At 43.5% G+C, this 12,190-nt stretch overlaps 1 protein-coding gene across 2 annotated transcripts in view; it reads left to right on the top strand.

The window, feature by feature from the left end:
- LOC102520738 (solute carrier family 22 member 2) overlaps positions 1-2,252 on the top strand; it is a 32,298-nt gene extending 30,046 nt beyond the window's left edge. For both annotated transcript variants that reach the window (XM_032485292.1, XM_006178997.3), the window contains one exon: positions 1,332-2,252. In XM_032485292.1, coding sequence (XP_032341183.1) covers positions 1,332-1,381 — 50 coding nt within the window. In that variant the 3' untranslated portion in view covers positions 1,382-2,252. The remainder of the gene's footprint in view (positions 1-1,331) is intronic.
- The last annotated feature ends 9,938 nt before the right edge of the window (positions 2,253-12,190 follow it).

Here is a 12,190-nt window from a genome sequence, read left to right as displayed (position 1 = left end):
CTATTGTTGCTGTTGCTGTTGCTGCTGTTGCTGTTGTTGCAGCTGTTGTTACCATTGCTGTTGTTGTGGCTGTTGTTGCCCTTGCTGCAGCTATTGTTCCTGTTGCTCTTGTTGTTTCTGCTGCTGTTGTTACCATTGCTATTGTTGCTGTTACTGCTGTTGTTGCCATTGCTGTTGCTGCTGCTGTTGTTGCAGCTGTTGTTGCTGCTGTTGCGGCTGTTGTTGCCATTGCTATTGTTGCCATTGTTGCTGTCGTTGCTGTTGCTGTTGCCATTGCTGCTGGTATTGTTCCTGTTGCTGTTGTTGTTTCTGCTGCTGTTGTTCCCATTGCTGTTGCTGCTGTTGCTGCTGTTGCTGCTGCTGTTGTTGCAACTGTTGTTGCCATTGCTGTTGTTGCCGTTGTTGCTATTGTTGCTGTTGCTGCTGTTGCTGCTGCTGCTGTTGCTGCTGCTGTTGTTGCTGTTGTTGCTGTTGTTGCTGCTATTGTTCCTGTTGCTGTTGTTGTTGCTGCTGCTGGTCTTGTTGCCGTTGCTGTTATTGGTGCTGTTGTTGCTGCTGTTGGCATGAAGACCCAGGGAGCTCTGCAGACGTGCTTGGGGCCACACATCTGGCTCCTGAGAGGATCCCAGTACCTCTGGGTGATTCAAGTGAGCTGCTGCTACTCTCCCCAGCTCAGACTGGTCCAGAAGCTAAGACAAGACTAAGTACTTCTGAGTGACGGGGATTCTGTGAGTAGCTGGCAGACCCAGGAGCAGGCTTGCTCCAGATTTCAATATTACCAAGAGAAACATGTCAGGAGGGCACAGCTGGGAACAGCAAAATGCAGAAAGCAGCATTTCGGCAATGAGTATCCGCAACATCCTGGTGTTCATACAGGCAAGATGTTGAGAAAACTTACGATGTCAGCAGATTTTTAATTTATTTCTTTTACTTGTTCAATGCTGAAAAGTAAATTTTGGTAAAAAAATAATTTCTCAAATTCCTTTTGCAGAACTAATTATAACAGTGTCTAGATTTTGCAGGCATCATTTTTAATTGATATAAAATTAAATTTAGACATTTCCAACAGTCTCTATTACAGAGAGGGTTGAAACACCTTAAATAAGTTATGTAGGCCAGTCCCACTCCTACAAGACAGTTTAGGAACTGCTCCATCCACATTAGCTATTCACCAAGCTCTGTCCATTTTCTGTTTGAGCGTGACCACTAGGGACACTGTAAGATGGACCCTGAACAAAATTTATACTCATTTGTTATTCCACTTACTTACTAACTTTCAGTTTTCAGCTCCTTATAATTTCTTTCTCCCCTCTCCATTTTTATCATTGCAGATCAAGAAAAAACAAAGAAAAGATTATTTACCTCCAAGTCAAGAAACTAGACACCCCACTAAATTAAGAAGAGAGAGCTGCTCTGGCCCGCTTTGATAAAACAAGGCCAGAATCAGAGGTGCCTACGCTCATCATAAAACCCATTCAATTCAACCTGACTTCTTTTGAACACTATTAAGCTCAATCAACAACCAAATGGAGTTTGTTGTACTGCTGTATAAAAATCTGCGTATGGGACCAGGTCCTGCAATCTTCTCTTCCTTGAACACTTTTCATGACCTCATCTTATGTAGGTGCCTTAAGAGGGGATGCCAGTACTCCTCAAGACCAATCATTGCCCCCAGATGTGTGCAGAGTAGATTCTAGAATGTCTCGAGGGAAGAATTCAGAAGTCTATCTAGGAAAGAGGGAGCTTACACATGAAAAGAATTTCAAGATTTTGTAAGTTATATTGGCAGAAATCCAGGGAATAGTTTGGGAATGAATTATGATGCTAAGCTCAGGAGGCTGAAACATAATAATGGATCAGGTCAAATTTATTGGTATGTGTATTCTGAGCCAAGATTCTAGATTTAAGGTGCTGGCTGGAGCATCTAGCATTGGCTCCAGTAGTTAGCAGATCAACAACATTAGAAAAGATATAAGAGAGGGTGGGATATAGCTCAAGTGGTAGAGTGCATGCTTGGTATGCACAAGGTCCTGGGTTCAATCCCCAGTACATCCTCTAAAAACAAATAACAAACCTGATTACCTCCCCCACAAAAACAAAAACAAAAAAAAATATTCCTAGGATTTATACTTTTGAATCTTAAGGCATGGACACCATCAACATTACTGGATGAATCAAAAAAAAAAAAGATATAAGGGAGTGTTTCCATGATTTGAAATAAGGAGAACTTTTTAGGCAAGAATAGAATCTAAGAGCCACGTGAAAGATTGATTGATCAATGTGACTACCCAAAACAGGACTAAATTAAATGAAGCTGTGTGTGTTGTACACTTGGGGTACCACACACCCCAAGAATAAATTTAATGCATGAGTGACAGGTTTGAGAAAAGATTTGCAACATATATAAAGCATTCAAGGGATTAATATCCAAAAGAAATGGCAGGGGGAATAAATTAGGAGTGTGGGATTAACAGACACTACTATGTATAAATAAATAAATAATGGGGAGCTACTGTAGAGCACAGGGAACTGTATTCAATATCATGTAATAACCTATCATGGAAAAGAATCTGAAAAAGAATATGTTTAAAACTAAATCACTTTGCTGTACACCTGACACTAACCAACATTGTAAATCAATTATACTTTAATTTAAAAAATAATAAATTTGCATTCCCTCAAAAAAAAAAAAAAAGGAAATAAAGAGCTACTAAAAATCAGTAAGGAAAAGACAATCCTTTAAACACTCCATTAGAAAAAAATAATGGTCCAAGAATACCAAGTTATTTATAGAAGTAGCATCAAAAAAAGGTTAAGTTATTGAAAATAAAACATGTGTATTCTCATTGTTAATCAGGGAAATACAAATACCAGTGAAATATTTTTATTCATCGGATTAATTAATAAAATTAACAGCACAATAAAATGGAAAATATTAAGTGTGTATGCAGAGATGAAGAAACTTTCATGCTTCGCTAGCAGGAGTATTAATTGGTACATTCTTTAGGAAAGCAATTTGTCAGCATCCATCAACGTTAGAAACATGCATATCTGTGACCCAACAATCTCACTCCTAGGTCTCTATCTTTGAGAAACACAAACGTGTGCACAGAACCATCTCAGAAGTATTCATTTGTGTCATTTGTTGATGACGGCAAAAATTGGAAATAACAAAAGTCCTTAAATATGAAAAATGCTTACATAAACTATGGTATATTGACTTACCAGTTAAAAAGGAATGAAAATGATTTCTAGCTCCTCCATAGAAAGACTTCCACGATGAAGGGCAAAGATGAGCTTTGGAAGAGTAATGTAAGAACGAGGGGCTGTACATCTAATGATCTAGGGGGAGGTGATCTGAGACTGGGCAGTACACGAGGAAAGACTTTAGATTTTTCTGTAATTCTTGCACTTTTATGTTTTCACATGCATGTGTATGGCATGTTCATGCTGTTTTTAAAAATAAATGATTAACTCTGAAAAATAGTTTCTTAAAAAATTAAACATGCGCTTGCAACATCACCTAGTAATTGCATTCCTGGGCATTTATCCCACAGAAGGGAAACACATGTTCACACAGAATTTCATACACAATTGCTTATGGCAGTTTTTATCTGTAATAGACAAAATCTGGAAATAACCAAAATGTCCTTCATACCAAGAAATACTCCCCAACAAGACAAAGTAACAAAGCAACAATACACACACAGCTGGGGCAGATCTCAAGGGCATTAAGCTGAGCGATAAAAGCCAATCTCAGTCATTCATGAACGGAAGAACTATTGAGATGGAAAACAGATTAGTGGTTAATGATGGTAGTGATTACATAAATCTGCTCATGTGATAAAATGACACCCAACTATACTCACATATTGCACCAATGTCAATTTCCTGGTTTTGATATTATGCTATGATTAGATAAAACGTAAACTGTTGGGGGAAACCAGCTGGAGGGAATCCAGGACCTCTCTGTGCTATCTTTGAGACTTCCTGTAAATCTATAGTTATTTCAAAATAAGGTTTTAAAAATTAATGATTAAAAATACAGTATTTTTAAAAAGTAAATGCTATAGGGGCCCAGAAAATGTCCACACACATACACAAAATCTACAAATAATGAATCAACTATACTTCAATTAAAAAAAAATAACACAGAGAGGCGAATAATATTAACAATCTAAACTCCACATTCCTTTTCTGTGTGTCTGGAATTCAACACCATTTTTTACAGTCAGGCAAACAGGTAAGAAGTCAGATTAAAAAGAAGAAAAACAGCTAACATCATGTCAGTGCGTTCATGGACGTGGCCTCCCGTAGGTCCCCCCACTACGCCCGGGGGTGGGCTGGGCTGCCGACCTCCTGGAACCCAGCAGCCTCAGGTGTGTTTGGGGCCTGGTGATCCCCAAAGTCCCCAGCACCCTTGAGGAAAAGAAATAAGTTGGCCATGCAGACTCTGAGAGGCAACCTGTAAGTGAAAGGGCAGCGGGCTGCTCGCTACAATACCAAGTTCAAGGGAAGACACAGATTTAGGAACAAGTCTAACTGACCCTTGGTCAGCCTGTAACTCAACTAGCAGGTGTAGATGGGTGAGCACGCCAGAATGGGGCCACCAAGCCGAGCTGAGGGTTTGTCAGCTGGTTTCACAGAGGGGAAGTGTGCCAGTCAGGGTTCCCCAGAGAAACAGAACACACACACAGACACACACACAGACACACACACACACACACACACACACGCTAAAGGAAATTTTGGCTTACATGATTACAAAGGCTGAGAAGTCCCACGATCTGCTGTCGACAAGCTAGAGACCCAGGAAAGCCAGTACCATTCAGTCCAAGTCTGAAGGCCTGAGGACCAGGGCAGCCGACGCAGGAACTCCCAGTCCACGTGCAGAAAACAGGTGTTCCAGCTCAACGGTTGGGCAGGAAGGGAGGCCGGCGGGCAGGGGGCTGTTTTCCTTCCTCCACTTCTTGTTTGGCCCAGGCCCTCGAGGGACTGAATGACACCCACTCAGGCCAGGGAGGGCATCTCCTTGACTGAGGCCACCGCTTCCAGCGCCGAGCTCCTCCAGAAACACCCTCACAGATGCACCCAGGACTAATGTTCAGTCGGCACCCCAGGGCCCAGTCAAGTTGACACGAAATTAGCCCTCACAGAGGGGTAATCCTGCAAACTGGTTCAGTAGAGGCCGGTTGCGTGAGCTTCTCCTCAGCCCAATGCTGATATTTGAAACAAAACATAGAATTTTCTTTATTTCTCTCACACAAGCCCTGATGAACAGGACAAGGTGTGTAACCCAATACCCTGATCAAACCCCAAGAATAAAACGCTCTTCCGTTTGCCCTGTTTGGCAGGTCTTAGCACAGGATCCATGGGTAACCGGGACCCTAGAGCTGCGAGCCTGAGTGACCCCCATTAAGTCCTGGAATCAAAAGTGACTTGGCAAAGGCTTCTTTCCCACAACAGTCTGAATCTACTTTATGTCGTCAGACAAATGGGTCTTGGGCTCAAGTTTACTTTCAGATGTCTCTGGCAACAGTTGCTTTAAGGCAAGAAGACGCAGAGTCAGAGACACACTCGTCCATCACTCTCCGGCTGCTGTAATTGTCGGGTTTGTGTGGCACCCATGTGCCTTCATCTGGGTCTTCCCCGCCCAGCCCAGAGGGCAACAAATCTTGCACCGCGAGTGCTTTTCCTCAGGCGGGGAGCCTGCAGGGACACCACATCTAACACAACTGGCCCTGGCAAAACTGAAGCAACCACGTCCCAGGTTCCCTTGTCCCTGGGCTGCCTCTCCTCCCTCCCCAGGCCCACCCTCTCTGGCTAATCCAGGGCCCTCTGACACCAAGCAATCTCCCCCTCTGGCCCCTTATTGAAAGAGACACCTATGGCTCTGTTACAAAGCGACCTGTGGGGGCAGAGGATGTTAATCCTGGAAACCAGTCTGGCTGCCCTGTGGGAGCTGGTGGTCTCCATCCCAGTGCTGTTGGGCATTCGGTCACTTCAGTGCTTGTGGGCCCAGAAACTCTTAAAAAGCAGTAACTCTGAACACCAGGTGCCAGCTTCGATTTCCAAGTCAATGGCTCTGGCCCAGAACTCCCTTCCCAGCTCCAGATGTCACCATTGAGGTGTCCTGAGGGCTTCCTGCAGACAGCATTTCTTATGGAGATCTTAACTCCCGATGACAAAAATGTTTATCATCTTTAGATTTTGATAAGAATTCTGAAAAGGCCCGTATCTTCATATCTTACCTGCACGTTTTCTAAAGCCATCTCTCATGCCCAGGAAAGCATGTGGAATGTTACAAGGGATGTAGCCACAGATGCTCAGTGACGATTTTCACATCATGCAGAACTCCTGGGGTCAGGGACAGCCGGAGGCATAGAGCCCACCCAGGCCCTGAGCCCCCTAGTTCACAACCCAGGAGGGGCCCAGTTCAAACACAACAAACTGGGCTGTACCCAGCTCAGCATTGTCCCTGCAATGCCCCGCCACACCGGAGGGCTAACCACGGACTACTAACCAATCACGTCAGGCACCCAGACAAGACGAACAAGGTGGATGGAGGAAATAGCTGGGTAATGACAGCATGGTGTACAGAGCAAGAACGAGCAGGAAGGATGGGCCGGGGCTCCCCAAACCAGAGCTGGTCTTGCTTGCTGAGCGGGGACATGTCTCCCCACCACCCAGGGAGCTGACACTTAGCTCCAGTGCATGGAATCCACAGACAAAGGAGAAAGTGTGTTTTGTGGGGAGATAGCAGCTGGTCTGGGGGCAATGCCGTGGGTGGTTGAGGTGCAGCGTGTGCAGGAGTGGGGAAGGCAGCCAGGGGTGCTCAACCTCAACCTTGTGGGCAGAGAGCTGGGCAGGAGAGAAAGGATGGGTGGCCGGAGGCATGGAGCCCCAAGTGCTGGCCTGAACTGGAGATGGAGAAGCAGGCAGATAAGAGAGGGTTTTAGGAAGGGGGGAAAAAAAAAAAAAAAGGATGCCTGTTAAATATGGGACCAGAGGTTAAAGAGGAATTTAAAAAGAGGGTAGTGATGAGACATCCCACAACAATCTAAGAGAACAAACGCACTGGAAACTAACCCCACACACAGTGCAGCCTGGGGACACTTCACACGGGAAGGTCCAGGAGCAGGGCTGGAGGCCCTGAGGCCATCAGTACCCTAGAGAACCACACAATAATTTTTACACCCAAAACAACCAGATATCATAAAAACAGGGTTCGAGTACTTTGTAAGTACTCCTTTGGAAAGCAAGAAAAAATATAAGGCATTTTAGAAACACTTTCATCCAAAATAGTTAAAAGAAGAATAGAGCTCAGTTTCCAGGTAGTGGTAATTTTTAATGCTCTTCTTCATAATTAGGGCATTTCCTCCATTTTCTGTCATGTGTGCAGTTTTTAGAAAATATTCGTTAGGCAGTATTTGGTGTATACAAAAGTACATGCATATGTGATAGATGGGTCGCCAATAAAGATTTCCTTCTTGACCCCATCCCTGGTCCAGCCCCCATCTGGACAAAGTAACAACTATTCCAGATTTTTGTCCCTCCCATTTCCTTGCTTTTAATGTGCACCTCACACACACACATAGACACACACACACACACACACACACACATACAAACGCACACACACATATACACACACGTATGTATGTATGCTGTTAAAAAACAAAATTCAGTTAAGTACATTTTAAAGATCTAATTAGCTTTAAAGAACAATTCACAATAATATTTAATAATATTAAATCAATATTTATTGTATTTAAACATAATTTGGGGTCTTTCTTAACTGCATTTGATCCAGTAACTGGAGCAAATAACTACCATTCCATTTTATTCAAGTGAAATGTATTTTCCTAACCAGGGTAAAATACAATGTAATTACTAATCAAGCCAGTTAATAGCCAAGGAAAGAAAGATCTTGCAAGCTCCTATTCTATGAAAGCAAACAAACTGTAGTTTAAAGGAAAAAAGGGCATGGGAGCAGTTGTGGTTTCCTTGGTCACTGAAGGTTCAAGCTCTCTTGACTCATTAAGAAAGAAGCAACCATAGTTCAGTTCACCCAATAGTCCTTAAAAATTGGAAAGCAATTGGATCCAATGGACTATTTGTTTTGACTGGCTTAAATCAGGTGATGATAATAAAAATCTGGTAATGATTACTTGAAAATGTGACAGAATAAATAACACGTCTTCTTTTTTTGACATACTTTTATAAAACAAAAGTTCTGGTATTGAGGATGGAAAAGAAGATTGCATACGTTACAACTAAACCAAATCAATGTGATTAAACAAAAGAGCAAGAATGTTTCTCACTAACCTCAGAAACTACTAAAAAAAAATCAAGTATTAACCAACAAAGTTTTAAATGGCCAGCTTTGATTAACTAAACTAATGTGTTCTGACAGCTGCTTCTGGGACTAAAGCCACAAGAAGACAAATCCCTTTAAATATCTGATGTACTGTGAGGCTAGCCCATGGCTGTGGCATGAGCTGTCACCACAGTGGGACCAGCCAGAGCAGCTACAAGAGCAGAGCAAAAGAAATGTCCAGGGGGAAACATACATTCTCTTCCATCTACAGACCTTTGGTGAACCACAGACTTCATGGCACCTTTTGGGGGTCAGTCTAAATCAAGATAACCTATATTTGGCTATTGTGCACTCCAAGGTGTGAGCCTTTTCTTCTCTTGGAGAAAGATACTGTAACAAAATATCTGAAAGGACATTCATGGTTGTTTCCCATTTATATTTCGATGCTGGGAAGTCCTGACAAAACACAAGGCCAGGGCTTAAACCCACTAGAATCTACCAGAGATGAATGTTGGAGATTCTGACAAGACTGAGAGCAGCTAAAAGGAATTTGCCATGAATAGTTTTAAGAGCTTCTAGTTTTAGAACTGTTCCTCTCAATGTGGTCTGTAGGTCTTACTGAAAAACCTCTGCCAATCACAGTGCACAAGAAAAAAGGGATTAAAATCTACGGGGCAGTGCAAAAGTAGACGCCTTATTGATGTTCACAGCAGCATTTATTTGACCAGTGCTTATGAAGTGTCCGCTGTGCGCATGTCCTGTATTGGGCATAGAGAGTCAACATGGGACAAGAAGGTGCTATTCCTGGATCACGGAGTTCAAGCTGTAGCAGAAGAGAACGCGGTCAACAAGGAGTTAGGTTAAAATGGCGACTTGCACACACTCAGCCAGCACAAGGACTGACACAGAGTGCCTGCTTAACGATCGGCAGCCCAGAAGGAGAAACAAGTGCCCCAGGGAGGCCAGACCTTGTCCGGGACCCAAGGTGGACTTCCGCTGAGATTTGCAGGGGAAGCGAAATAACTGGATGGGAGTCACAGGTCGGAGATAACCTAACTCCATCGGTTGCTTGAGACTTTGCCACGTGTGGGGAAAACTCACCTGAGCACTGTAGTGAAAAGCATATAATGTTTACTATCCTGATCACCCTTCAGTTCAGGGGCATGAAGTGCACTCACACTGTTGTCCAGTCATCACCACCATCCACCTCCAGGACTCTCATCTCCCTAAACTGAAACTCTGTGCCCATTAAGACTCCCCATTTCCCCTCCGCCCAGGCCCTGGAGACCACCATCTACTTTCTGTCTCTGTGAATGTGATGACCCCAGGTCCCTCATGACAGTGGGATCACACAGTATTTGTCTTTTTGCAGGTTTATTTCACTTAGCATATTGTCCTCAAGGTCCAACCATGTTGCTGAAAATATCAGAATTTCCTTCCTCTTTGAGGCTGAATAATATTCCGTTGTAAGTGCAAGCACGTTTGTCTGTCCATTCACTGATCAGTGGACACGGGTTGCTTCCACTGCGTGGCTACCATCAGTAGTGGTGCTGTGGACACGGGTGGACAAGTATCTCTTCAACACACTGCTGCTTCCACTTCTTTCGGGATCATACCCAGACGTGGGACTGCTGGGCATATGGTGATTCAGACTCAGTTTTTGAGGAACTGCCACGCTGTCTTCCAGAGCAGCTGCACATTTTACGTTCCCGCCAATAGTGCACAAGGACTCCACCTTCTAGATGGACACAATTGTGTGTGTGTGGCTGAGATGACGGCCTTTCTATTTAATAGCCCACAGGCCTTGTACAGAATCTCTTTTTTTTTTGCCTTTTTTAAAGTTAATTTTTTAAATCTTATTTTATTTAATTTCAAATTTGGGGGGTAATTAGGTTTATTTGTTTATTTTGTGTGTGTGTGTGTGATGGAGTTACTGGGGATTGAACCCAGGACCTCGTGCATGCTAGGCACGTGCTCTACCACTGAGCTGTACCCTCCCACCAGAATCATTTTGTATCATCAAGAAACACACTCTGGAAAAGGCAGAGACCTGTATTAAAAAATATTTTTCAATAAATCATATTTTTCTTCAGTTTCCCATTCATACTCATGTTGACAGCCACCAACACACTTGTTCTAATTTTATCGTATGGTATTTATTTGTGTAAATGTGTGTCTTGCAAAGATCTTTGTGCATCAACCATTTAGACTCTGAGCATCAGCTGTCATAAACGGCTTCGATGTTGGCTGACTCTTGTGTGGGAGGCTGCTCCCACCTGCGTAGCGTTCCCCACAGCCCCATGTTCCATGTTTCATGTCCCACGTCCTGTGGCTGGGACCCTCACACTCAGGAGAGTCCCAGAACTCCACCCACTCCCACAGGCTCTGTTTAGGGCCCCCTGTCAACAAGGGTTGGTACAAAATGCACAAAAACCTCTTCTCCTAGCTGACAACCTAGGCTGCTTTTTCCTTTGCACCAGTGTGAGTTGGGAGGCCAGGAAAAGTTCATCCCTGGGTCTTCAAAGGAGAGCAGCTGCCGGCGTTTTCAGGGGCCTCCTCCAAAGCCCAGCCTGGCTGTCTCCAACTGTCCTAAGTGGGAAATGACCGCCCAGGGCCAGACACTGACACACTATTATCTCAGCTCAAACACATTTGAAAACAATGGTCTTCTCTGTTCTAGGGGCAAGAGGATGCTATTCAACGAGAAGTGCAGTGGGGCAGTTGTTAACTGAATGAGAGGACAAAGGGAGTTCTAAAGAGAGTCCCCTTCCCTTCTTATAAATTTGGCTCCAGAAAACTTGGCCAACTTTAACCAGGGGAGCGATTCCTTCTAAAGAATCCCAGAGAAGAGGAGAGTGATTCAGGCCAAGTGTCCCTAATGAAATGAAATCCCATTAAAACTGATTAAACAGGATTCTCTCAAACAGCTCAAACTAGGTACATCATCGCGCTGCGGTGAGTAAGAGAGTAGATGAGGAGGTCAGACAGGGTCCAGGAGAAGTGAGGAAGGCCTGAGGGAGGCTGGAATTGTCTTTCCTGCCGTTACTCTGTGTCTGCAGCCGCAGGCAAGCTGAAACAGTAGAGAGGAGGGCTGAGAGCAGGGCTATTGCCGAGGTGAGAGAGATGTTTCCGTTTATTAGCTAAGTGATGCCATTGAAAGACTTTGGCTGCATCTATCCAATTGTCCTTCAGAATATGTTACAAATTAATTCCACCAACACACTCCGGGAGAGTGTGTCTTCCCTCGTCCTTGCTACACCCAGTTTCTCTCGCGCGGCCTCTTTCCCTCACATCCGCACACACACGCGTGCACACATGGTTTTGCAAAGTGAACCAGCAAAAGATCACACTTCACAGTTGTTTTGCCTGTGTTTCTTTGAGCATTGAGGTTGAACACGTTTTCATGTTTCTCGGCAATTTTCTTTTTACTGTGATGTGATTAATTTCTGCCCTTTGCCCATTTTCTTTTGGGAGATATTCCACTTTTCCTTATTAATCAATAAGAGCCTTTCATATGTTAAGAGTAATAACTCTTTGATTGGCATGGAATCCAGATTGTGTCTTGGGGTTGGTCATTGGACTTTTAGGTTTTTATTTGGGATTTTTCACATATAGAAATTTTTAAAATTTCAGTAGACAAACCTATATGTGTTTTCCTTCATGGCTTATTGATTGGTATTATGTTTAGAAGGTCTTCCCCAAACCAAAATTATATAAATGTTGACCCATATCGTCTTCTGGGATTTTAAATGATTCTATTTGCCACATTTTAATAATTCAACCAGAATGCATTTGATGTAAATTGGAGGGCATTGTTGGAATTCCCCATCTCCTAGGGGTGTTCAGGACTGTCTCCATGGTAACTTTGGT

The sequence above is a fragment of the Camelus ferus genome, chromosome 8, assembly GCF_009834535.1.
Source record: "Camelus ferus isolate YT-003-E chromosome 8, BCGSAC_Cfer_1.0, whole genome shotgun sequence".
In the NCBI taxonomy this organism is placed as follows: Eukaryota; Metazoa; Chordata; class Mammalia; order Artiodactyla; family Camelidae; genus Camelus; species Camelus ferus.
Note: the sequence above shows the minus strand (reverse complement) of the source record. Positions and strands in the feature narration are given on the sequence as shown.